The 27,503-nt window shown below is 31.5% G+C and overlaps 1 protein-coding gene across 1 annotated transcript; it reads right to left on the bottom strand.

Moving 5' to 3' along the window:
* On the bottom strand, positions 1 to 27,503 carry LOC129966555 (histidine decarboxylase-like). The gene is made up of 14 exons (XM_056081002.1): positions 27,429 to 27,503; positions 25,261 to 25,370; positions 22,180 to 22,352; positions 21,165 to 21,278; positions 18,894 to 19,013; positions 18,410 to 18,544; positions 15,964 to 16,107; positions 14,318 to 14,384; positions 10,343 to 10,505; positions 8,323 to 8,393; positions 6,078 to 6,097; positions 3,363 to 3,461; positions 2,085 to 2,186; positions 1 to 682 (listed from the first exon to the last, which is right to left on the bottom strand). Exons 2-14 carry the CDS (start codon positions 25,286 to 25,288, stop codon positions 74 to 76), a joined length of 1,845 nt encoding a protein of 614 aa, XP_055936977.1. The 5' UTR covers positions 25,289 to 25,370; positions 27,429 to 27,503; the 3' UTR covers positions 1 to 73.

Here is a 27,503-nt window from a genome sequence, read left to right as displayed (position 1 = left end):
TAACAGAAGGAAAAGAGCACAGAAGCAGTATTTATTGAGACAGAAGCAAAGCGAAGCAAAGAGAAAGGAATGTCTACAGAGAAATCACTTGACCACACTTATCACATCGAGGCATTTCTTCAGGTGACGATTTTTCTTCACTATCCTCTCCAAGACTCTGTTCCTCAATCGAAGTCACACTCTTCCTCGCAGATCTCTTTGAGTTTGCCGCTACCATCAGATCGATATGGGAATCCAAACTGAACTGTCGCTGACCCCTCACCAGACCTTTCACCCTCCTCTGGAGCACTGGGGAATCCTTGCAAGCAATGTCCATGGTGCCATTTCTGGCCAGGAACTCATCAATGGCTTCTCCTGGTTCAAAGATGGCGACGTAGCTGGCGTTCATGACTTTTGGCGTCATGGGGCTGTTACTGAGCAGTAGGCTGGTGCCAAAAGATGGGTTCCGTTTCTTGATTTCTGCCATTGATATAGGACGTCTGCCTGAAGGAGATTCGTTGAGTATTTGATTGCATATCATTTGAATGATGGCCCAGTCGTGGTGGATATCCCGGATGGTCGTTTGAGGTGACGTCACCGTGAATCTTATGACGTATTTGCCTTTCAAGGAGCTGGGGACACAGTGGAGTTTGCCACTGGAGTTTATCTTCTTAAGGAGGTTTTCTGTCAGCTCATTTTCACCCTTATTGGGAAAAAAGCCAACATAATTTTTTATGATTAAATATGTACAATTTAATATAATAATAAGAGTTTAAATAATATATTATGATTAATATTTATTATAATTTTATATTTACTTGCATAAAAATGTAATTTTGTAGTTTTTAAACATTACATTTATTAATTCGAATAATGTAAACTATTAGAATATTTCAGATTATTACTGCCTCCAGAAATGTCTACCAATCAAAGTATAAAGCTTTCTCGAAGCTCCCGTTGATTGGCCTAAAAAATGAAATTCAAAGCCTCGGTAGTTTCAATCATTGGAGAATCAGCTTTTAATGATGTTAGTGTGTTACGAATATTTAATTAAATATGACTAATAAAACTAATAAATTTTTTTAAAATTTAGATTTTCCAGTTTTTAGTAATGGATTTATAAATTCAGTGTGTTCCAAAATAAAATACAATGATTTAAATCATGAAAATCATTTTTTTCCTATCGGAAGTATATACTCGTTTTTAAAGGTTTAGGAAATAGGTATTATATTGAGATGAGAGTTAATAGTCTTTATATAATAATTTACAATTTTGATGCAAAATAAAAAAAAACTTATGGAAATCATATAGATTGATATAAAATTATTGAAATCTTATATAATAATTTATAATTTTGATGCGTCACAAAGAAAATTTATAGAAATCACACACATTAATATGAAATTATTGACAATCTATATATATATTAATTTACAATTTTGATGCATAGTAAAAAAAGTATGTAAATTATATACATTAATATGAAATTATGGACAATCTGTATATAATTGCAATTTTAATGGGCAATAAAAAAGACTTACGGACATCATGCACATTAATATGAAATTTCGGAGAGAAACATATTTACGAATGGAAAAAATGGAAAAATTCGTAAAATATCGTAAAGAATTATACTTGATATTATTTGAATTTATAAATGTAATATTGAAGAACTACATAATAACGCATACGCAATATTTTACATTTGATATAAATATTACAGATGTCCATTTTTGTATTCAATTCCTTTTCTTCAACTCATCATCAATTACTTCAAGTATTATGATGAGAGTTTTTAATTACCTAGTTCAACACAGTGCAATGAAACTGGGAATGTAAACAAGCAGCAATTTTTTTACAGATTAAATGCTTTTATTTCTTGTCAATTTTCATCGGATTTTCTTTGAAGAGTTTCAAATTATAATGAAATAAATTGATCCAATTCTGTACGGAAATAATCTTATAAACGTTAAAAAAATCGCTGCAAATAGGTATAAATTTATAATGGAAATTTGGATTAAAAATTATTTTCAAACTATTAAATATTTCATTTTGGTTTTTGGAATAGGCTTATACGTTTTTTTTTAATGTCGAAGCATTCTTACTTTTACTCTAAAAACAACAAGACCCAGATGTCTCTTTGCTGGCATTTCGAAACGGTCATCATCACAAACTAGTTTTTCAAATTCTTTGGCCATTTCCACTCCCTAAAAATAAAGTCACTTTAAACAAATGCAGTTTATTACAATAATCAATTATCCAACTATAATATGTACTTTTAAAATAACAGATTGTATATAAATCGTTAACAATTAGTTTGTATACATTTTTACGAATAATATTTATTTATTAAATCATGTTTACGGTTTAATTCGAGTATATATAATCCATTGAAAGTACTGACAATATATTATTTGCTTTATAATAGTTTATGTACATAAAACAATCATTCAAAGAATATCTAATACATGCAAAATAAAAAAAAAAAATGAACTTGTTATAAATATGATTTCCTACTTATTGATATGCATTGAATATGATTAAGTTACAAGTGAAAATATATAAACATTACCACTCAAACTATTATAACTATTGGAATGGAAACACAAATTCAGGATGAATCTATTTTTTCCCCTTAACAAATATACTTCAAGTAAGATTTAATAGTGCCATTGTGATAATTACGTATCAGATGTTACTGTTATATTTTTAAGAATCTGGCCTGTCAGTCTGGTTATCTTGTAGAAGAAGTTTTCGTTCGGCGAACCACTCATAACCCCGGATACTTTGGCAGGTTGGGTTACTTCTTACAATGCTTGTAATGAACAGGATAAATTTGTCGAGCTCTTTATGATTTGTGTGATTAACAGATATTGGATTATTTATGATAAGCTGCAGAAGTATACATGCGCAAAAGATAAGCAATCTGCTTTCGAAATGAAAAACTTTTAGCATATCATTCATGCCATATTTCCATTTAAGAATTACTGTAGTGACATTTTCATTTTGAGATTAATTTAAGAAATAGAAATAAAAGAATTTATGCAAAAAGCAATCTTAATCTATTCTTCTGTATTTAGATAATAAAACGAAAAGTTTAGTTTATTTCTTTATTAGAAAAATCGAATATCTAGTATTCATATTAATATCCTCACAAAAAGTAATATTGCAATGAAAATATAAATTTTTTTTTTTCATTGAAACATTGAATAATCTGTGAATAGAAAACAATTATTCAACAATGCGATTTAGAACTGTTAAGCCAGATATTTCCTTGTATTATAGGTGGACTTAAACGTTTGATTAAATTAATTGGGAATTGAATAAGCTCTACAGGGCCATTTCGAATGAATGTACAAGAAATAATAAGAAAAAAGACTTACGTGTCGTATATGTTTCTGCAAACCTTTTATTCCATAATTTCTAAGGACAAACCACAATTTCAGAGCACGAAATCGTTTACTCAAAGATATCTGCCAGTGCTATAAAAAATTAAAGAAAATATCACACAAAATCAAATACCTTAACGTAAATGCATACATTTTACAACAAATGTAACTATAATTATTTAAATTCCATAATGATAAGATACCAATATCTGGCTCACTTAATTTCGAGAACGAACGACTCATTTAAATAAACATATCGTGCTGCCATCTGTCTTTCTTAAATAATTTTACAATTTATCAGCAATTTGATATTCTTAAATGTGCTAAGAATAATTTGTAGAACTACAGACGTTATAAAAACAAAAAAGGTTTATTTAAAAAAAATCAAATATATGTTGGATATTCTTTATATGTAAAAGGCTACTTCTATATTTCAAGAAGTAATCCATAAAATGAAGTAACTTTAATTATATCGAAAATATTTTTTCAAATAAATAACATTAGAATTTCTGTTTGCTAATTTGAAATGAGGAACCTTATAGAAAATAAAGCATTAATTTGATAACGAATATGCTTTAGAAAATTGTTATTTTTAAAGGAACTTAAAGAAACTTAGAAACTTTATTCCAAAGCATAATAAATGAATATTATTTCAGCCTTGGAATATCATCATCTTTAACATTTACTCTTTTACTGCACCTATAAATTAAATACGCTCATAAAAGTTAGAATTAATACTATCACAATGTGAAGGATATCAATATACCAAGAATATTTTTCAAAAATGTGTTAAAATTAGAGAAAAAATGGTTTGTAAAAAATCGATGTCGCTGGAAAACTTATTTTATGGATGTTAAAATATTATAAAATGATTTTTAAAAAGAAAATGTTTCAAAATTATCGATGAAAATACTTCGAAATTTTGATTCATTTTTAATTAAAAATCTAACTAACATTTTGAACACTCCTTTTTCAGTAAACACCAACTAGCCACATATAACTATATGAGCTAAATTTGATATCTCTATGTCCAATTATCTGTTTTGTAGAGCGTTTTGTATGGTCTTTTTCATCCTGTTTACCGTAATTTACCGATAACAATGCAGCCTAAAAGCAAGAGCATTTTAAAATTTCAGATTGATAGTAAATGGTGTTAACTCGCTGAGCGTTACAGTCTTAATACAAACGTAAATAACTTGTCATCTAGCATTAAACTGATCTATATACCAAGTTGTGGGGCTGCATTTCACTCATTATTTTAAAAGAGCTTATTCAAACTTTTGATTTTAGAACTTCTTCATTTATTCATTTATTGGGGAAGCTAATTCTACCTTTGGTTTTAGAGGATTTATGTCCCCATGATTAATAGGACGGTCGTTTGCTTTCTGCAGGTTGAGTACTGGATTCCAAAATTCAGCTGGATGATTGCACATTTGACAAGTGCTAAATCCTAATGTAAGATGTTCCAAGTGAGAAAATGTCTTGCGTTAAATGCGCAATTCGTAAGATAAATAAATCCCGACCAGGCCAAGGTCCAAATGGAGTACTATATGACGTCGCTTCAAAGCAACTCCACCTAGGAGGAAAACATATGGATACCGTAAATCGGTAACCGACTTAAATTCCGAAGCCCTGCTGGAGAACATGCTATATATATTGTGGTGGATTATAATGAGGATAGAACCTGGGACCTTGTGGTTTGCAGCCGAGTAACAAGACCACAAGAAAAAAGCAATTGCCTGTGTTTCGTAGTTGTCATCTGACTTATAAGCTTTTCACTACCTACTGCACAGTAAATACTGCACAATACCATGAAGATGCCGTCGGAATATTGTACAGCCTCTTGTGCTAACAGAAAATGTAATAAATTTATACTACTTAGTAGGCCTTTTATTACGATTAATCAAGTGCAACCAGCCAATTAAACCAACGTAGCCAATTTATGCTTAAAACTTGTAAAGACATAACACGGGAATATGTTCACGTTGCGCGTCTTGTATTATGATTTGGAAACGCCAAGCGCAACCAAACAACAGAACCAAGGGAATAAATTTTTGCTCATTTTGCATATCTCTTATGTTTGTTTCCAGAAAGATGGGTGGTATTTATGTTGATTACATCGATGTGGTTTGGTGGTTATTGCTCTACTTGAGATTGTGGTGAAAAGCTTATAAGTCAGATAACAGCCACAAAACATGAGCAATTGCTTTTGTCTTGTGGTCTTGTTACTCGGCTGCCAACCACAAGGTCTCAGATTCTATCCTCGCTCATCCCAATCCGTCACATTGGTGACCTCGGACGATGAACCTTCAATCGTCGTACAGCTGTTTTGGCCCCATCTACCCACAGCAACCCAAAGTCGTCTGGCTCACTTGACGCAGCAACACAAAGTTGTCAGACTCACTTGGCGCAACAGCAACCACTCACTCACACACGCTCGCCGCAACTCAAATGGGTACAGGCGCATTTGACTCAACAGCTAAATGCATCACCACTCAACAGCCATATAGTTTGTCTTACCCCCGACTCACTGGAGGGAGAATAAACAAACTTCCAACAAATATCCCGAAATATCTTAAATTAATAGAACTACATCATTCGCATTCTTTTTTCATCGTGTAGAAAATTTTTCTGATACCAAACAAATAAAAAAACAACCTGGTAGGAAGGTAATATGTAAATAAATAAATAAAATAAATAAATACTCACCGTAAAATCCACAGCCAGACCTATAAAGTTATCAAATCAAAGATATATTCGAAAATTCTGTATTATTCTATAACTTTCTTTAATATATATATATGTATATATTCAGTTTTTTTTTTTTTTTTTTGTCTATTTATGCACTTTTAAAATTAAAAAAACTCTTCGTTGATTTTTATAATAATTTTTTAGTTTCTTATTGCAACGTCGTAATTATATAATTTTTGAAAAATAAGTTAAAAAAAAAACTTGTTTAACATGTTGATAGAGAAAAAAAGCTGATAAATAAAAAATGTTTTTGGGAAATTTTTATAATGTTTCAACCTTTCTGACATATAAATTTAAACAGACTACTCATAAATATATACATTCGAAAATTAATTTTGCTTAGTATTGTAGATAAAAAAATTAAATACGAAGTAGTTTTTGATGAGCAAAGAATTTTTTCAACAGAAAATTTGCAATTCTACAATTAAATCTGCAAAATAGTTTAATGTTTCAGTCAATTTCTCAAGCAGCTTGGGCAGTTTTAGTTCATTTCAAAACATTTGCGTTATGTTAATCCACAGCAAAGCGATACTTAACGGACAGTGTAATTCTGAGCTACGAGGGATGATCTAAAAAAAAGTTTACAAGGCAAAGGAAAAATGCTTTATTAACAATAGACACAGGATGTAAATGGTAAGTAAGAGACATATGGGGAAGTCACTTCTCTACATAATCACCAAATCTGTTGACGCATTTCTCATTCCGCTGGACCAATTTGTTTAACCCGTCTTGATAATTATTAGGTCCCTGGCTATTGAGCCAGTTCTCGGCACCTTTTTGAACATCACCGTCTGATGTGAACCTTGTTTCGGATAAGTGTTTCTTCGATGCCTGGAAAAGGAAATAGTCACTGGGAGCCAAATCGGGGTTGTATGGAGGATGGCTCCAGACCTCCTACCTAAACGTTTCCAGAAATCTCTCTGCCCTCTTCAAAAGAGTGACACCATTTCGCCACCTCTTGTTTACTCATTGCTTCGCCCCCGTACTCTTCAGCGATTTGTCTATGAATGTCCGATGGGGACACATTCTTGGCCCATAGAAATCGTATCGCGGCTCGTACCTCTGTGCGAGACTACTTCTCTAGACGTCTTGCCATTACTGTCGCTGTTTCAGATCTCAGTACTAACACTATCTGCTCGAACGACCGGTCTAAGACAACTAGCGCCATCTGTCTCCACTCTGAGTAACAATACTCCCATCCACAATTTCTACTTCCAAATGCCACTGCTTGTAAATTTTTTTTTTTTTTGTTCTCACCCCTCGTATATTTACATGAAGTGGACAATGGTTAATCCTGCACTTCATGTCAATATTCCCATATGTATGGTGAATACTTGGCACAAATATAAAATATACACATGGCTAAACGTCCATAAAAGGTGGACGTTTAGCCATGTGTATATTTTATATTTGTGTCAAGTATTCACCATTAGCACAAAGTACCTACTATAAAAAAGTGCTACGACATCTTCACGCAATTTTGCTGCTTTCAGAATATCGAATAATATCAACATAAACAATGTATAATAACTTGTATTGAAAGGGTAGCGACACGAGATATTGGTAAATCTTGAAGGAAAATGATTACTTCTGAGTAGTGCACAAATACCCTTGTCTTCCTACTGATTTTCTCCTGACCTGGGGGAAATATTGAATAAAAGTTTCGCTAACAAATTGGTCGTCACATCTGCATTGCAGACGATGCGTATATTTCCTAACTGTTATAATCATGCATCATGTCACTAATCATTATTTTAATCATTAATCTACTTTAACACTTTTACACTAATCATTAAATCATTACTTTAACATTTTGCATCTAATAACTAAAAACATAAATCTCATTTATGTCATGGGCCTTAATCTTGAAAAATTTAAAGTTCATTAGACTTAAGACTGATCTTCGATAGTGTCGAGTATGGAGTTCGCCACCTTTCAGTCTGAAGTGCCTTCGTGATTTTCGAAATACAATTCTACTCATTGTTAAGGTCATTGACAATGATGAAGGTCATAATGTCCTAAAATATTTGATGATGTATGAACTTTAAACTGTGTGGTACAATTACACGAAGTTGCCCTGGGGCAGATGAAAACAACCTTAATATAAAAACAAATTTCTTGCATATTCAGGTCAGATTTTATATTATCATTTGAATTCAGTTTACTTGTTAAAAATTCGAATACTAAGAATGGACACAATTACCTGTATTCTCATGTTTTAGATACAATGGGTCAACATTGAATGTCCGATGCAGTCTTTCACTATTTTTCACCCTGGAAAAAAATGAAATTCGAATAAATTCAGTTGACAAGAAAAAAATGTTTCATTGTAGAATATAATTATTATAAACTTCCATATAACAAAATTTAGATGCATCTTTTGATCTCTTCCAATCTATTGATCGCAATATTGTATGAGAAACAAAAATGTTTTAATAAAGATCGGAACCTCAAAACATTGCTCTAGGCTTGATTCGTCTACCTTCATGTTATTTTTTAACGAATTTGCTTTTAATTATAGAAAAGAAAAAAGTGCACATGAAAAATGCATTTACGTTGTTACAAATTGAGTGTTTATAAACTTAGTTGCTATGACAACGAAGAGCAATATTGTAAAATATATTATAAGAATTGAAACATTAAAATTAGAGAAAACATTTCTCAAGCATTAATTTGCATCATTAAAAAAATTCCTTTTAGCTTCGAAGTGATGTAAAAATAGTTTTTGTTCATAAATATGTTATGAACTTATTTTGGTCAAACTTTAATATTAATTAAAATATTGTAAAACCTTTCCTTAGAGAGCAACTGCTAAACCAGGAGTAACTACGTAACAAATTTGGTAGGTTCAGTCATCTGCCTGTACAGAGTTTTGCTCAAATCCCAGTCATGCATATTTCAGCATGCAGCATGCAGAAAGTACATCAGCTTACAACCATTATCGTGCTAAGAAATATTGAAATTTAAATTTAAAAAGTAATATTTTTTAATTCAAAGTGGAATCCTGAAAGTTACATGAAATTAAACATTATTATTATTATATATTTTTTGCTTTCATTTTATTTACTTGATATATCCAAAGTCGGGACTTTTAGATAATAAAGGTTAAATATTTTAAATTATATTTCTTTCAATTTCGACAACCGCTTCAATTAGGAAATATTTATACTTCAATCATATTAGTTATAAATGACATTTAAAACTTATTTATGATCATATCTATATTTTGTCCCTAAATTTATTTACGGAAATAGAATCATTACTGTCCCAATTGATTATAGAGATATGATTATAGAGAATCCATTTAGAGCCATAGAAATCCACATGTGACCATGAAATTCATTTATGCTCTTAAACACAGTATACGACCATAAAATCCACTTGCAGTTAAAATTCCATTTATGACTATAACATTCATTTATGGCAATAAAATCAATTTATGATCATAAAAGTTATATGTCATCATAGATCCAATTATAATAAAATCCATATGTGATCCTAAATCCATTGATGATCATAAAAACCATCTGTGACCATTTATGCTCTTAAACACCATATACGACCATAAAATCCACATGCAGCCGAAAATCCATTTATGACAATAAAACCAATTTGTGACCATAAAAGTTATATGTCATCATAGATCCAATTATAGTTATAAAATCCATATGTGAATATAAATCCATTTAAGGACTTAAAATCCATATGTCCCTAAATCTATTTATGACTATAAATTATGATTCATTACAAAAAATAAAAATACACATATTAATTGGAAAATGAAAAAGCAGGAGATCGAAATGATATTTTACAAGCAGTCTTCTGTGGTCGCTTGCCCCTTAGCATCGTATAAGACCACAAAATAAACACGTGTCTAATAATTCTATAATTAAATATCGCTATAATTAATTTTATAGCAATAAATAAAAATCATTTATCGCTACAAAATTAATTTATGACCGTAAAAGCTATTTGTGATCACAGATCCATTTATGATTATAAAATCCATATGTGAACAAAATTCTTTTTAAGGCCTAAAAATCCATATATCCATAAATCAATTTATGAATATAAATTATGATCCACAGTAAATACTGATTGGATCAAAATATTGCTGAATGCGCTGGAAAAATATCTTTATTTATTATTTAATCCTAATATGAAAAAAAAGAAGAAAAACTGAGAATGAATATAAATATGGCCTTATGGTTGCCGTTTCTTACCACATCGCAGTACAATCAAAGTGAACCATCAACCACTTGGAAGGGTTAAAAGCAAAAGAATCCGCATATTCGATGCCTTTCAACCAATGCCGGAATTCCGGGCAGATGAAAGCAGTTCCTGCATAAGCTGCATCTACGTGGAGCCACAAGTCTTCATTTTGGCCTGTATAGAAAAGCGAGAATAAGACATTTATAAATTATCTCTTAAACTGACATCTTGAAATAAAATGGATAATTGTTTTCTATTTTATATCTTTGCAACAGTCAGTAACTCTTCATAAGGCACAGAAAGCTATAAGTGACTACATTACCAATGGGTGACGTTATATGAGCTGTTACATCATTCAGGTTCATAAAATAACTTCTACGAGATATAAAACTCTAGTTTATAGGTTTTAAATGCACTGAATTTTGATGACTGGAGTTTAAAAGTAATATTATATTCAAATATTAGAAGCGAATGTCTATTAGACTTGCAAAGTTGGGACGCTTCTTTAAAAAATATTTTTACTTTTTTTTTCTTGGTTTAATCTTAAATACTTATTTTTCCTCAAAGAAAGTTCAGATATCTTATCTTAAATATTATCTTAAACTGAGCAGAGACAGAGGTGAAATTTTCACATGAAAGATTTGTTGCTCAGAAATTGATGCATAGTTGTCTAAAACTCGACTTGGTCTCTTTTTCTCTTTTCATTTCGTTTTTTTTTATTGGTACATTATTTTTCTGTTTTGATGTCCTTCTGTTCTCGTTACAACGGAAAAATATCTGGTTTAATACATATTCTTAATTTATTAATATAAGCCATTTTTCAAAAGCGGACACATCGCTTACAAAGAAATAAATACCATGTCGAATTTCGAATTTGATGTCACTTGAAGCAAAAACTTCTGGTTTTGAAATGTATTTCAAATATACTCCCTTGAGAAATATCTTTGAAAATTCTCATTTCTGAATCGACGAGCCAATGGCATTAGAGGAATTTAAAACTAATACCAGTAAATCCATGTGGTACATTCAGTCTTCTCAGAGCCTTCCCTCTCAAAAAAGTATGGTTCAGTGTTTTGGATTTTCGAAATTAAATATTCAACGACCTGTATATACAAAATAGAAAAGATTATTTAAAGATGTGATAACAGTGGCACATCCACGGCAGTTTTTAGGACAGTTTAATTTTTCTTTTAATTACATTTTAAACAAGTGTAAAGATGATGACACTACATGAGAAGATGATAGAAATTTCTATTCATTGATATCTTTCATACTCATTGTAGTCGGTTGACAAAAAGTAATGTAGACAGCAAAAATAATACAAGAGATTAAATTTAAATTTTAATTTACAACATTAAAAAATCTGTAAACTATTGTTACGAAATTTCCGGGGTTCGTTTGGATAGTGGAAGTTATATGGTGTGAAGAACGCCCAATCAGCTAGCGGCAGTAGAAAATAAAACAACGATGTTTATTTACACGAAGACACACAGGACAGCACAAAGACGACAACTATATACAGCACAGAAGACGATTATCTTCAGCCGAGACGTAAAGCATACAAAACAGCAGCATACAACAGACTCTACTGCAGACAGTAGAACACAGCTTAGTTCAGCACTAGCTTCACTCCGTCGCTGCTCCGCTTATCTCTGGAAGGCCAGTTCTTTAGCGTCAGTTCCGACTACTCTTCGACTCCACTGGTCCACGACTCGACTCATCACCACCCGGCAGCTGCGGGTGCTTCCTTTTATAGGTCTCAGGAGGCGGGGCTAGAAGCCTCTCAACCAATCAGGAACGTTCGAGGCGTATCTTCGTTCCTACTGGACGGGTCGGGAAAATTCCCGATGCTTCGGGTATAATCTATTTTGGTGCCAAAGTCGCCAAATTCGTCGCCAAGTCGCCAAGTCGCCAAATAGTCGCCAAGTTTGTCGCCAAGCTTTGGGATCTCCTATGGAACCCACTATGCTGGGAAGCCGCATCAAGGATTCGTAACACTATTTATTTGGATGTTGTGAACACTATGTCCTAAAGCATAGGTTCCCAAAGTGGTCCAGGTGGACCCCCAGGGGTCCATAGGAGACCACACGGGGGTCCACGTAGAGGTGAAAAGAAAACAGGGGTTCACAAGTTCTAAGTGGGGCTCCACGAAAAATTCTCTGGTTTTCATAATAAAGAACAAAAATTTTGGCTTGGATTTACCTATCAACGGAGGCAGGTAGCATCATTCACTAGTAGGTACTCAAAAATATTCGAGACTCAGTTCAAACACAGAATTGAATAGAACAATAGATAATAGTACAAGTGTTAAGACTTGCGAAGTGCCGTCCGTGCGCCCACTCGTCCGGGATGCTACTTTTTTTTTCTTCTTAACACCCCCAATTTAGGGTGATATTTTTTAGGAGTTTTGGGAACAAAAATATCATGAAGCCAAAAAATCAATAAAATCAGAGGAACAATTATGAAATTTCACAATACAGACCAATTTCTAGTTAATTTTCATCGTCCTCTTAAAAAGTTGTAAACAGAAATTTGTTAATTAAACTACAACAGCGAAAAAGAACCAAATATTGAAACTTATCAATCCACTTTATCCAGTCCCAATATTATAGCAATGGTTTCCAAACTTTCGAATATTGTGATGAACTTTTTGGAAATTTTATTTATAGAGATCCATTTCACTAGCAGCGCATTAATTTTTTCCAGAAATAAATAGTACATGTTTCTTATGAAAGAATTTTACCGGTAAAAGTGGAACTTTGAAGGAAAAAAATTATTATTAAATGCAATAAATGTTTATACAAATGACAACGAATTGCTTCGAAATTTATGCTTATTCAAAATGAATTGAAGATTCTTAGAAAGAGTCCTTCATTAGGTGAAAGGAGGGGAGGGGTACTATAAGGAAAAGTAACATTAAGAAAAGCTACAGACTGGTGCAATAGATGGTGTTACAGTCATTTTATGTTGAAAACGTCAATTCTTTCTATACCTCATCCGCACGTTGAAAATACACTTTTTCCCCATTTCTGATCATTCGACACGAGTCACTTGTTTGCATATTGCGCTGTTTTTTACCATATTGTTATCATGTACCTATACGAATATTTTGAACTCCATATCATAATTTATAAATTTTTAAATGCTTTATTTACGTTTAAGATCTTATCGCAATCCCTCAAAAATTGACTCGTGTCATACAGTTTGGAAAACAATGGAATATAATATATAGCCTTATCTGTAAAATATTTTGTAAGCGAATGTTATAAAAAATGAAATTTTATGGAAATTTTTACTCTCCTCTCAAAGTTTAACACATCAGTTATAACACTTTTTTAAAGTGGAAATCCCCTTGCATTTTTTCTTGTAGTAGTTTTTTTTTTAATAAACTTATTTATTTTCATTTTCTCTATTATGCCAATATCACATTTCTGACATAACAGTTAACAGTATGTTATGCTTTCATAGGACAATGATCATATCTTCATTAACTTTAAGAAAACCAGACTTCTCGATACCTTCTTCAATAGTTCTTCAAATGCTCTTATTTATCATGGCAAACTATTTCGGTTGAGTTTGTTGGAATTTCGAGGAATTAGAAATCGCACAAAGTTGGGAGAGCGGAATCCATTAAAGTTGTAAAATTTCGTTGCAAAACTTATTTTGTGTACTATATGAAATAAATAATGTGCAAATATTATTTAAAATTAAGGTCCTTTTTGAAAATTTCTCTAAGGAAAAGTTCAATATACAGAGAAATAGAGAGAAAGTTAATTAATTAATTATAGTTAATTGAAATACAATAAGGAAGAATTTTAAATTCAGAATTTGTTAAGTATTGTTTTCAGAGCAAACGCAATCAAATGCGAGAGAAATCAAAGGCTCAAATGAGAGATATACATCAAAATGAAATGATCAAAATTTGAAACTCAATTTGTTACTTACATATAATGATACAATAATTACATATAATATAATATACTTACATATAATCCCTATTTCTTCCAAATTATCAAAAGCACAAGCACCTGTTGTTCCTAGAGTTGCACATACCTAAAATGAAATGGAATAAGTGAAAGAAAGTTAATAAAACACTCCAGAAAATATTTTTAATCACCATTTCTCTTATGGCACAATAACCTGACTTTATTTTTCTAAATTTAATATTTAGTATCTCAAGAAAAAAAGCCTTTTTTTTATTGTGTCTCATTTGAAATATGAATAATTTTATTTCATTCATAAATATATTAAGCAGTGTTAGTAATAAGTATTTCAACGTAAAGGCGAATTACTTTGAAATTTTAATTTAAAATGTGAATACTGTGATATTAGAAACTGTGATATCAGTGTTATACTCTTTTGTAAAGATAAGAGATATAACGATGATTCAAATCAATTAGTAGACGAAACTTTTTGTTAATATATTTTTAATTGAAGGCGTTTATTCTGCTACATGAAGGGTCGCAACCCACGATCGGCAGATAGACTTCGAGCTGGACTAAATGATAATTTGAAGAGAAATGAGCAGATGTAGAAAAGTGAAAAGTCTGGAATAGCAACCACGGAAAAGGGGAGACGAGAAAGCAAATCAGCATCGAGATACTGAGGGAGGTTGCTATATCCAATTGAAGGTGGATCTGATATGGCGGATTGTCCTTTGAAATAAGAAAACGTTATAAACTCTTTGCATAATGTGTCTTTTAATTCTATTAAAATACTTCTTTCCTAATTTTGCCTTAAATCATTTCATTTTATTTGCTACATACTGAAATAATTTGCAACAGAGAACATTGATTCCATTTATAATAGAAAAAATCATACCCCGTGATAGGAAATGTTGAATTGCACAAATTTAAAGAATCATCGTTAAAATACACATATCATTAGAATGCAACATTTGTTATTCGTAAATTAAGGTAATCAATAAATTCGCAAAGAACAACTGTCATTTAAAAAAATAAGATAAATTTTTTCAGTTCATGTTGATATGGGCAATGTTTTTATTAGAGAAGTCATTTAAGAAGAGATCGCGGCCCAAGAAGAATATCATCACACTAAAAATATATTTTTGTTATATTTACACTAAATAAGCCTAAAATGCACCTTACACAAGCATAACCACCGAATGTTTTGGATACCATCTGATTTAAAAAAAGAAATAGTAATCAAAACCGAAATTTTATTATTAATTGACAATCTGAAGTTGAAAACACATGCATGCTCAAACATTTTGATACATCTGAAAATCATACTCAAATGTTTTGATACGTCTGGAAACCATGCTCAAACATTTTGATATGTCTAAAACCATGCTCAAACGTTTTGATACGCCTGAAAACCATACTCAAACGTTTTGATACGTCTGAAAACCATACTCAAATGCTTTGATATGTCTGGAAACCATGCTCAAACATTTTGATAGGTCTGAAAACCATGCTGAAACGTTTTGATACGTCTGAAAGCCATACTCAAACGTTTTGATAGGTCTGAAAACCATGCTCAAACATTTTGATACGTCTGAAAACCATACTCAAATGGTTTTATACGTCTGGAAACCATGCTCAAACATCTTGATATGTCTGAAAACCATGCTCAAACTTTTTGATACGTTTAAAACTCGGCTGTAACTTACGAAGAAAGGTATGAGACCTTTCTCTCTGTCCCGGCGAATAGCTGCCATCAGAGTCTCGCCCCTCAAGCTCCAATCAGAATCGCTTTCCAAATAGCGCATTTTGACTAAGCCAATGAGACCGGCTTTCTCCACGGAGGAATGGGCCTACAAAAGAAATCACTGCTGAGAACGGGATGAAACACTGAAATAAGCAAACAAAATCAACATTTATTTATCTGCTACTTAAAATAATAAATTCACTCAAACTATAAGAATGCAGTTTTTATTAGTATGTAAAATTATATATTAATACATTCTCGTGGAAGTAGCATAGAGAAAGTATAGTAATCGTCAAAAAAAATCGATTTCCCTTTGGGAGATTTTTGACGAATCCCCACGTTAAACATTTTACTGCGTTACATTTTTTTTGAAAATGTCCGTCTGTCTGATTGTAACAAAGATAACTCAAAATTCCTTTCAGCTAAACAGTTGAAATTTAGTATACGGACATTACACCAAATTCTCAGATTTTTATCAAATTTTGAGTGAAATCTGTTGAGAGAAAATTCATCTGTCCGGCTGTATGATTATATGTCAACACGATAATTACAAATTGAAGATAGCTAGATAGATAAGAATCGGCACTCACATTTAACATCTATAGTGTAGATACCAATCAAAATTTGAGACAAAACCAACCGTGGGTTGATTGCCTGTCGATCTGTTATTTCAGAAACATGTTAACTCGATAACTCAAAAATGCAAAGACTGAAGTATATCAAATTAGATGTAGGATCTTGTTGCTACAAATGCAGTTTTGTTTCAAATCTTTATATTAATCGATTGTGAAAAGCGTGTCTAAAGCACGAATTCGATTTCTGGATATTATTAACCGCATTCCGGGAACTAAGCGCCAAAAAAGAGTGCCAAAGATGAGACGATCGATTTAATAAAAATACTACATTCACGCCAAAACTCAATATTTCACAGCTATTGAACGCCAATGTCATGCAAGGCGTTCTCTGGCATGGCAAGTTTATTACGGAGTATGCGAGAATGTTTTGAGGAAATCACTCCTGTTGTTTAGCTGAAGAATCTTATTTTCCAAATCTTCTTTTTAAACACTGGCCATATATAAATAAGCAATTCGCCACGAATATCGCCAAATATATTTTTGAGCAAAACAAATTTATGTTCTCAGTGCTTCTCATCCGTCAGGTACTGTTACGGATCACCGGATGCACCTGTAGCAGGTGTATGGTATGAAAACACAATCAGCAGGCCTCTGTAGAAAAACAAGGACAATGTTTATTACACACAAAGAAACGAATACACAGAGACGACAAATATACACAGCCGAGACGAACACAGGACAGCACTCAGTGGCACACTACAGCAAAAAGTAGCCCACAAGTAATAATCGACCACAACGCACAAAGCGGCAAGACAGAATCTAAGCAGGAGTGGGGATCCTTTTCGCTCTACGGTATCTCCAAACGGCTGAAATTCTCACTGTTCCTCGCTTTAACTATATCTAACTGCCGACTCACTACCACACGACTGGCTACTCCACACACAACTTGATGCTGTTTCTACAATAGACAACAGGACACGTCAAACAGCTCGGTTCAACAATAGCTTGGGCTCCACACAATGCTGGCACTCCACAGTTGCTTCGCTATCCTCCCGAAGACTCGTTACTTGTCTACGACTCCGACTACACTTCCGATCATTGCAAGTTCACGATTCATTGCAGCTTCAGACTGCCGGCCTTTTATAGTTCCGATGCAGGCCGAGAATTTTCTGGGCGTATCTCAGTTCCTAATGGCTGGATTGTTAAAATTTTCGAAGTTTCCAGCGATAACCATTTTTTCGCCAAATTCATCGCCAAGTCACCAAATGGTCGCCAAGTTTGTCACCACGCTTTGAGATCACTGACTCGGTACCCGAGCATCATCCAATACAGATGATTGTGAATCGATCTTTCTGATGATAGAACTAATAATGCTGGGAAGCAGCATTACAGGTTTGTAACAATATGCTATCCTTATGGCATCAGGGACATATGCCATGACGACAAAATGTTAATATCATTCATACGATTTTTAAGCCAAATATAATGAAAGTTGAATACAAAATACCATGTATTATGTTTTTCGGAACTATTTACCCTTCTTAAACTGCCAGTAACACCCGAAGGCGTAATAATCACATCATGACACCTGCCATATCACTGACTGCAGTAGAATTAGATTTCAAATGCCTAGCTATTTGAACAAAGTATAGCTTCAACTTAATTCATGAATCTTTACGACATATCCTATACTTAAAATTTTAGGCTTTTAAAAATAAAGTCTTCTATTACTGTAAATGGAAGATATATTTCTTTTAATAATTTAAATGCCACTTTGAAACTTTGCAAATTTTATGTTAAACTTTCTAATGCATATCAGATTTTAAAACCTACCTGATCTGAGGTATAACCAACAAGCCGCGTATTCAGATCTGCTTCATTTATTTCGTCGTCTTTTTCACAGTAGTGCTGAAACATTTGAGTTCTGGCAGCTAGCAGTCCAATCAGCGTAGATTCACTTGCCGTGGTCTGTTGAAAGAACATGGAGTGAATGAAATATCTTAATTCCACAAATACCACCTCATCTTACATTAAACTTTTTGTTGTATAGATTCAGAATGATTTTCAAAACTCATCTTCTGCATATACAATAAATTAACATAATACGATTTAATTAATTTAAAGACCACTAACTTCTATTAATGACTTCTCTTGAGCACTTAAAAATGTAATTTTAAGGATAGTTCTGCATTTTTAAACTAATCACTTTTATTACATTTCTTATAATTTTGTTGTTATTGCAAACTAATCGATTCTTTATTTTGAAGAATTGTAAATTAATTATCCAGTAAAGCATATCTGAGAAATGGTATACGACCTGAATGACTCCTCCTCCTTTCCCGTTTGACGAATGAAGGAAAACTGGAGGCAAGTCAATCATTTTCGCTAGCCAATCCATGACAACGATTTCCAGCTCGGTACAAGCAGGACTGGATGCCTTCAAGAAATAATAAATATCTGAAGTTATGAAACATCATTAATATTAATTATATGCTTATTTTGAAAAAAAATTTAAAAGAAACAACCTTTATATGATAGAATGCTTTTATGGAATATTTCACTAAAATTTTAGTCAACATGGAGGAATGTTAACCTCAATGAATACCAAAACATACAGCATACGTATAGACAAAAAGTTACTTTGTTTGTTTCGAAATAGTTTTAAATTAAAAATAAGTTCCAAAATAAGTTCCAAAAAATAAGTTCCAGTTTCCCCAGGCAATAAATTATTCGTTAAATTTTCCTGTATGTATGCTTCTTTAGATTAGATCTTAAAAGTTTGAGCCGTGTATAACTGAATTTTGTACCCAAACGACTTCCAACAATTAAAACAGTTTTGTGACATCGCTGTGCTAATATAATTTGATAAAGTGTAACCATTTTTCTGATATTACATAAATCGCTTTGTTCATATGAATCTTACAATTTCTAACCAGCGCCAACTTTTAGCTGAATTGATCAATTTTTTTCCCAGTGTAATCCAGTTATAACCGAGGACTGCTTATTCTCGACTTTCAGATTAGTGCAGCGGCGTATCTGGGAAAATGTACAATTGTTTTTAAAGAAATGAGTTTTACACTGCTTTTTGTAATCAATTAATATATGTTCTGGAAAGACTATCCAACAGTATACTTAAAACCCGACTATTTTTAAGTGCACTGTTGAAAACAAAAATAAAGACTTAAAAAAATAAGTTCAAAATTACTAGGACAGGTTATCTTACATGTACGCTGACACACATGCAATTTCATGTTAAAATATCTGTTTGGTTTATTAATTTATTTTAAAATCCTGTTTTGACAACATCTAGTCTTCCACAGAAGTATAAATTTATTACAGGTATTTTTCAAATACTTTTACAACTCCATATCTTCGGTGCTCGGAACTGGAATTAAACTAAATTGCTACCAATATGACCTCACTCTTCATAAGATAGCGCCTGCTCAAGAAATTAAAACAGCGGTTATAGTATCTCTCATTGCTCTACCAAGATTAAAGACGACTTTCACAGTAGAAATAGCTATGCATAGCCACATGTTAAAGCAATACAGAAATAATTTTTGATATAGTGAAAATAATCTGAGAAACGAAATTGATCCAAATTGTCTCAAATATAATCCCACACTTCTTAAAATCACCATTTCCTTTTGGTATTAAAGAAATGATTTTCATTTTTTTTAACTGTTGTAAAGTCTTGATCCAATAACAGGTAGTGTTATGATCAAATTCTTTATTTACAGCTTTATTACATAAAAACAACTCTTTCTAATCTAGGTTAAATGAATGATGCTATTTACAACACGAAAATTAAACAAGAATAGTTCCTCGAACAATTTCGAAGGAAACAACTTTACAAGAACAGCTAACAGGCTGTTGGCGTCTTAGGCTACTCCAGGGGTAGCTCTCGGAATCCACCGAATTTGCTTCGGGTGGAATTTTACTCAGAAGTCCGATTCACACGAAGCTTCTCTCCCCCCTTCTTCCGAAAAATCTCACCTTTTATTTTCCTCTCAGACTCCACTCTTCCTGTCCACTCCCTGTTACCCAATCACCGTTCAGAACAACCTGAATCGCCTCTGGTCGCCCGTGGGAAATGTCCATTGATGATCCACCCTCCACAATGGGAAAAATGAAGGACATCTGGACATCTGGAGTGTTTGACACTCTCGCCTTTCGAAGACACGATTTATTTCCCTGGGAAACGCACGTGTGGTTCCTTATCTGGATTAGCACTAATTGGCCAGACGACCGTACTTAAAAGGAGGGTCTTCCATTTGGCAATCTGGAGGCACTTAACACTGTGGGAGTTTCGTTGATGAAGAATGGCCCGGAATGTAAATTATCGAGTGTGGGAAAAAGGAATGTCACAGTGGTCACCCAGGAAGAAGCTGAATCATTACACTGTCATATAGAAATTACATATCATTGTCATGGCAGAAAAAACATTATACCACCACATACTACCTCTATACAGAAATGGTTCTTGATCTTGTTGATTCATTATCGACAAATAATGATTAAGATAGACAAAATTAGGAATTTTCACTGGCACTGGTTGGTGAAAATGTACTGATTCAGAAATCGTTACCCATGTGAAGGCCAAGCATCCCATTCCATCTGCTAGCATGTCGCCAAGGAGAGATGCTGGACTATTCAGAGCAGGGAAGTAAGCATGCATCTGAGGACTTTGCCAGTGGGTTATCTGAAATGTAAAAATAAAAACGAGCCATTTTACTTAAGATTTAATCTGAATTCATTTATAATAAAAAACGATTATTACAATTCGGAAATGTGAATTGATATTTTTATACGAATCTTAAGTTCATTAAAGTTGGATATTTATAAGCAAACAGATATTATAACTGTGTCAGTTATTTTTCTTTATAGGCAGCATCTGCAGAAGTCATTTGAGAAATCCTGGATTCTTCTTCCTCGTGGTGCAGATCTGGCCCATTTTGACTTCCGTATCTCTAGTAAGCTCAAAAAATCAAACAGTATTCAAACTTCCATTCGTGATTCTTGTCACTGCCTTATAAACATCTAAGATAGTTCTGGACAATATTTTTTTGGATTTCGTGAAATAATTGCTATGAAATATCTTTTGTATCGTTATTTACAGACTGTTTCTAATATAAACAAAAATTTAATTCATTTGTTTGTTGATGTCAATTACATAAGGGACATTCTGCACCAAATATATTTTAACAAATTTCAAGATCAATTATGAAACAATGTGGTTATTCGAAAATATTGGAAAAAATTAACAAGAATCATGCATTATCATATTTTTATAAGATTCATAGATATTTATTTCATTGTGTTTTCAGAAAATGTATGTTTGTGTTTATTACTAGTTGTACATTTAGAAAATGTATGTTTGTGTTTATTACTAGTTGTACATTTAGAAAATGTATGTTCGTGTTTATTACTAGTTGTACATTTAGAAAATGTATGTTCGTGTTTATTACTAGCTGTTAATTACTAATTGTACATTTAGAAAATGTATGTTCGTGTTTATTACTAGCTGTTAATTACTAATTGTACATTTAGAAAATGTATGCCATGTTGCTACTAGTAAGTTAAAAAAATCTTTTTTAACTTACACCCGGCATTATTATCTTCTCTACATCTTCTAAGATGGTATCGAAATTCTCTCCTTCTTCCGGGGCTGAATCTGGCAACAGAGGACGCATGTATCCAGGTTTGACATCCGGGAAGACACGTCTTTTTCTGATGTTGCTCAAATAGTCAGCGATGTAATCCACCATCGCCTTCCCTAAATATCGGGAAAGCAAATTATATTTCTCAGCAAAATAATTATTAATGTCTTTAATTTCATTTAATAATGTAAGTTAAGGTAGGATAATTGGGAACAAGGAATAAGTGGAAATGGTGATTATAATATGCACCGGTAAAGTCTTTGGTAAGCATTCGCCTTCTTGAAGGTAATCTAGAGGAAGACAAATAATTCATTTCCGCTTTTCTTTTTCAGAATTATTCTTATAACGTTTGGTTACTTTAGTTGCAATCGTGCACAAAAAAGTAAAATTGAAACTTTTCTAAGAATTATTATTCCTTTCCTACATCGGTTGTTTGCAAGGTAAATCGATAAAAAATTTACTTATTCCTTAGATTTATAGAATATTATATTTGCGAGTGAAATTCAATTTTCATTTTTAGATATTTTCCTAATTATCAGGATAATGTCCTCAAATACCCCTGATAATGTTCACTGTTGGTAATTGGAATAGACTTTCATAGCAGCAAAAATCTGTATGTTTTATGCATTTGGTATAATTTATTGCATGATTGGCAATAATATTAAGTCGGGGGAATTTGCTAAAGTCCTGTACCACCAATAATGTTCATTACTTTGGGTTAAATGAACAAATGACGTTTTTAAAGAATCTATCATGCAATCTAAATATATATTATCTTTCATCAATAAAAATTGATTATTAATAAAGATTTGATGCTATTAATCATTAATTGTGGCTGAAGATAAAATACTTTTGTTGAGGAAACGAAACAATTTGATGTTGACGGAGTTGAAATTTAAAATCGAAGAAAATGATACAGCATGCTAAATCCGTTCCTAATTACTCTAAATTAATCTATTTATTTCTGTTATCTTTTTTTCAATATGATTTCTTTTTTTTAATTTTTCTTTAAATGAAATAAAAATGTAAATAATGTCTCATTTTTCTTATATCAATGATGCCATAACTGAAGTTCTGATATTTAGCTATTTCTGTGAGAGCGCGTCAGAGCTAGGCTTAATTTGACTGAATATATAGCTGATTGTAAATTATAAGAGACGCATATTCATAATTATATTAAAAGTGCAATTAAGCATGGATTAATTTTTCTTTCATTATCTGCTTGAGTTTTCAGTAACTGTATGAGGCAACTTTTAAAAACACATATGCACATGTTTTTCGATATATTACACATTTGTCATACAGGACATTTCTAATATCATGGAACATACTTTAAAGATAAATCCAACAGACAGAGACAATTCATCTTTGCAATGGAACATAAAGGGGAAGGATAGCCTTCAGACGGACTTTTGTCGATTAATTAAGAAAAAAAAATACTGTAGATAAAGTGCAACCATATTTTTAATAGATTAAAAATTTTCAAATGCTCAAACTGCATATTTATATGAATAAAAACATGCACAGTGTATATAGCTTCAGAAGCTTCTTCAATGAATCTAATTTACGAGTTCCAAAGATTTATTGTAGATGCTCCGTCTGGCTTCCATTATCATATATGGAATCCTCCAAATGATTTGTAAGTTCATGCAACTGGGGAGTTTATGTAAGTTCATGCAACTGTATTGCACTGTTACTGTACATTTAAGTTACATTAAATCTATTACACACTTTATCCAGTACATTTCTTTCTTTACATTTCTGTATCCAGTATATTTCTTTTTACGTTCTTTTTTCTTCCCCTTTACATTCTGATTCCTTACTGTATTGAAAAAAAAGCCTCAGTTACCTTTGGTTTTCTACATTCTTTTAGTACACCTTATGTTTCACAGACATCACAGCCTGTTGTACAATATTGTGGGATATCACATTATATTATTCCATATTCAGCAATATAATACAATACTGTGAATATTACTTAATATCATACAATATTGTACAATAAATAAATACGACCGACTGGAGCCATCTTAAACATCTAGTGTAGATTAGGGCTGCATATTTTCTGAAGAACTCGAATTGCATATTTCAGATTCTACTCAGAACTCTCACTTATTAAAAGGGTGCACAAAATTGTACGATATTGTGCGCTGTATTATATGATACTGAGGTATAAATATATTGAAAATAATTACCTATAATGGTGCATAATATTGTACTATATTGTGCGCTATATTATATGATACCGAGGTATAAATGTAGTTAAATTAGTAATCTATAATGGTGCACAATATTGTACTATATTGTGCGCTATATTATATGATACCGAGGTATAAATGTAGTTAAATTAATAATCTATAATGGTGCAAAATATTGTACTATATTGTGCGCTATATTATATGATACTGAGGTATAAATGTAGTTAAAATAGTAATCTATAATGGTGCACAATATTGTACTATATTGTGCGCTATATTATATGATACTGAGGTATAAATATATTGAAAATAATAACCTATAATTGTGCATAATATTGTACGATACTGTGCGCTATATTATATGATACTGAGGTATATATATAATTAAAATAATAATCTATAATGGTTCACAATATTGTACTATATTGTGTGCTATATTATATGATTCCTGAGTATATATATAATTAAAATAATAATCTATAATGGTGCACAATATCGTGCAATACTGCCCGTTATACTATTCAATATTCAAAAATATTTTGTTGCATTGAGAATATTGTTTAATTTAATACAATATTGTATAATATATATGCGCTACTAGAGCCATGTTAATATCTAGTGGGAATTAGGGTTACAGATTTTCAGAAGATCTCGAAATGCGGACTACAAACTCTATCCGAAATTGTCTTCTTATTGGAATTATAAGTGCAAATAATAATTTGTCCTGTATTTTATGTAATAGTAGAACTAGAATATTTGCAAGAGCAAATATCAAATAAGAATCAGACTGCTTGTAAGGTGATACATTACATTTTATAAAACTTACCATGAATTCTATATTCTTCTAAATCCATCTTGCTGGATATAATGAAAATCTGCAGTCAAAACCTGCTGTCTGTTCTAGAAGCTTAACAAAACTCTTACTTCAGGCTCTTTCTAAAATTAAATAAAAAACATAAGCATTAAATGCTTCAATTATTATTAATAAACAAATATGTTAAAATTTCTTCTAATTTAAAAACAAATCTCATAACTCATAACTTTAACTGAGAACTGTGCTGTTTGATAAAGAATTTTGTTAATGTATTAAATTACTATGCATTAAGTTACAATAAATTGTATTCGTGCAAAATGTTAATAAAATAAACGTATTTTTACTACGTTATTGATCTTTTTTATAATTCAAAATTCAATACAATTTATGTATAAGTATATATAAACATCATTGTCAATAGAAAGTAAGGCAAAAATCAAAAATATGAAGTATTTGGTCTGGAAATTTCTCCTATGCTTTCCTACAGGCATCACGTTTAGTGCTAATTATTACGCATTGGCTCTTTCTGCATTTATGAGAAGAAATTCGTTTAAATGGATTATTGACATGATTTTGTTTGATTTTTTTTCTTCATACATTCATTGTGGTGTACAGTCTACCGCACACAATGCCTCATACTGTTGCAACTGGATTTTTACCACCACTTTTCGACAAAAGATAATTTTCTATTTTGCAGTCCTCTAATAAAATAAAATGTATTTTTTTCTTTTCTTTTTGCTTTATACGCTTTAGTTTTTAATGTATTTGGAAATATCGCGAATTAACTATTTATTCTTTTCGTAAATTCATAGTCTCAAGACCTTTTTTGTATGAATTAAAAAAAAATATTCAAAATTACGCGATTTACTTTTATTAAGTTCTGAAAAGATTAAAATACTATATTATCATCGAGATTTCACTTATGCAAAATTTCGCAATGTTACAATAACAAATACAGAGTAAAAAATAAATTTAAAAGTTTCTTGTCTCCAAGTATAAAACATGTCAAGTAAAAAAAAATGTGCAAAAGATTTTTAAAAGAATATTTTTCTTTTTTAATTTAGCATTATCTTTAGTTTGTTTTCAGTTTCTCATAGCACTAATGGCAATTCTTTAAAACTGAATAAGCATTTAACTGCATTGCAGTATTTACTCACATGTCATTTATGTATGGAAGCAATTCAAGTAAAGAAGTAAATATTCATAAATTAAATAAAATAAAAAAGGAAAATTTAATGCATCAGTTTGGATTAATGTAAAACTCATGCTATTGAAATAACATGTTTCTGATCTTGCCATCAAAAATTAATTTCTCAAGCACACAATTAGTTATCTAACTTGGGCACCGATTTGCAAAATTTATGATATTTGAATCAGCAATTAAGATAAAAAAATAATTATATGCTTACTAATAATTATTAATATTGTTTTATATTTCGAATAGGGCAATAAATGTCTCAATTAGAGCATATAATATAATTAGGACGTTAAATGAAATTTTTAGCTAAGGATTTACAAATCCTTATCTAAACTTGCTTCATTTTAATTTGATTATTATGTCAAAAGCAGTTCATTTCTTTAAAATTTATATAAAAGTAGAATTTTATCAGCCGTTTGAATACTCTGAAGAATCTTAGATAACCTTTATACGCTTTAAAAAGTTTTGAATAAAACAATAATTCTTCCAAATAAAACATTTTCAAGTATTTGAGCTATGTTTCATATGCTAATCATAACAATAATATGCGAAATACAATATGTCATGTAGGAATTAATGAAAATCTTGGATCAAGGATTTACAAATCACTACATAAAATAATTGCATTGTAAAACTTGATTATTACAATAGAAATCAGTAAAAATGTTCAAAATTTAAGTAACAGGATTATTTCAACTACATTTTGGACACACTTAAATATCTCAGAGAACTCTTTTACCTTTTTATATGTTTTAAACCTAACAAGAAATGTCCCATATAATATGTGTCATACAATAAAAAGATAAACTAAAATCTTAAATCAAGAAATTAAAAAAAAAATGGTTTTGAAATCTACTACATTGTAAAGTTTTGTTATTAGAATGAAAAAGTATCGAATTTGTTCAAAATTTAGATGGCAGGGCAGTTTTAGACAAGGCAATTTTTCCTACAGTAGTCATTGTCGAAAATTCTTGCGACTTACCTGAAGAATGGCTGGTGTAGCAAGGAAGAAAGTGCGAGTTTGACGCCAAAGGACTTCTGATAGCCGCTACTTGCT

This window comes from Argiope bruennichi, chromosome 4 (genome assembly GCF_947563725.1).
Source record: "Argiope bruennichi chromosome 4, qqArgBrue1.1, whole genome shotgun sequence".
NCBI lineage: Eukaryota > Metazoa > Arthropoda > Arachnida > Araneae > Araneidae > Argiope > Argiope bruennichi.
Note: the sequence above shows the minus strand (reverse complement) of the source record. Positions and strands in the feature narration are given on the sequence as shown.

Bases quoted from the DNA above. Each gene is read 5' to 3' on its own strand.
- LOC129966555 (XM_056081002.1), bottom strand. From the start codon at position 25,288: ATGGATTTAGAAGAATATAGAATTCATG. The intron at 18,545-18,893 runs GTCGTATACCAT...TTCTTTCAACAG, and splicing joins AAGGAGGAGGAGTCATTCAG to ACCACGGCAAGTGAATCTAC. The intron at 14,385-15,963 runs GTAAGTTACAGC...ATTTCATTTTAG, and splicing joins AAGGTCTCATACCTTTCTTC to GTATGTGCAACTCTAGGAAC.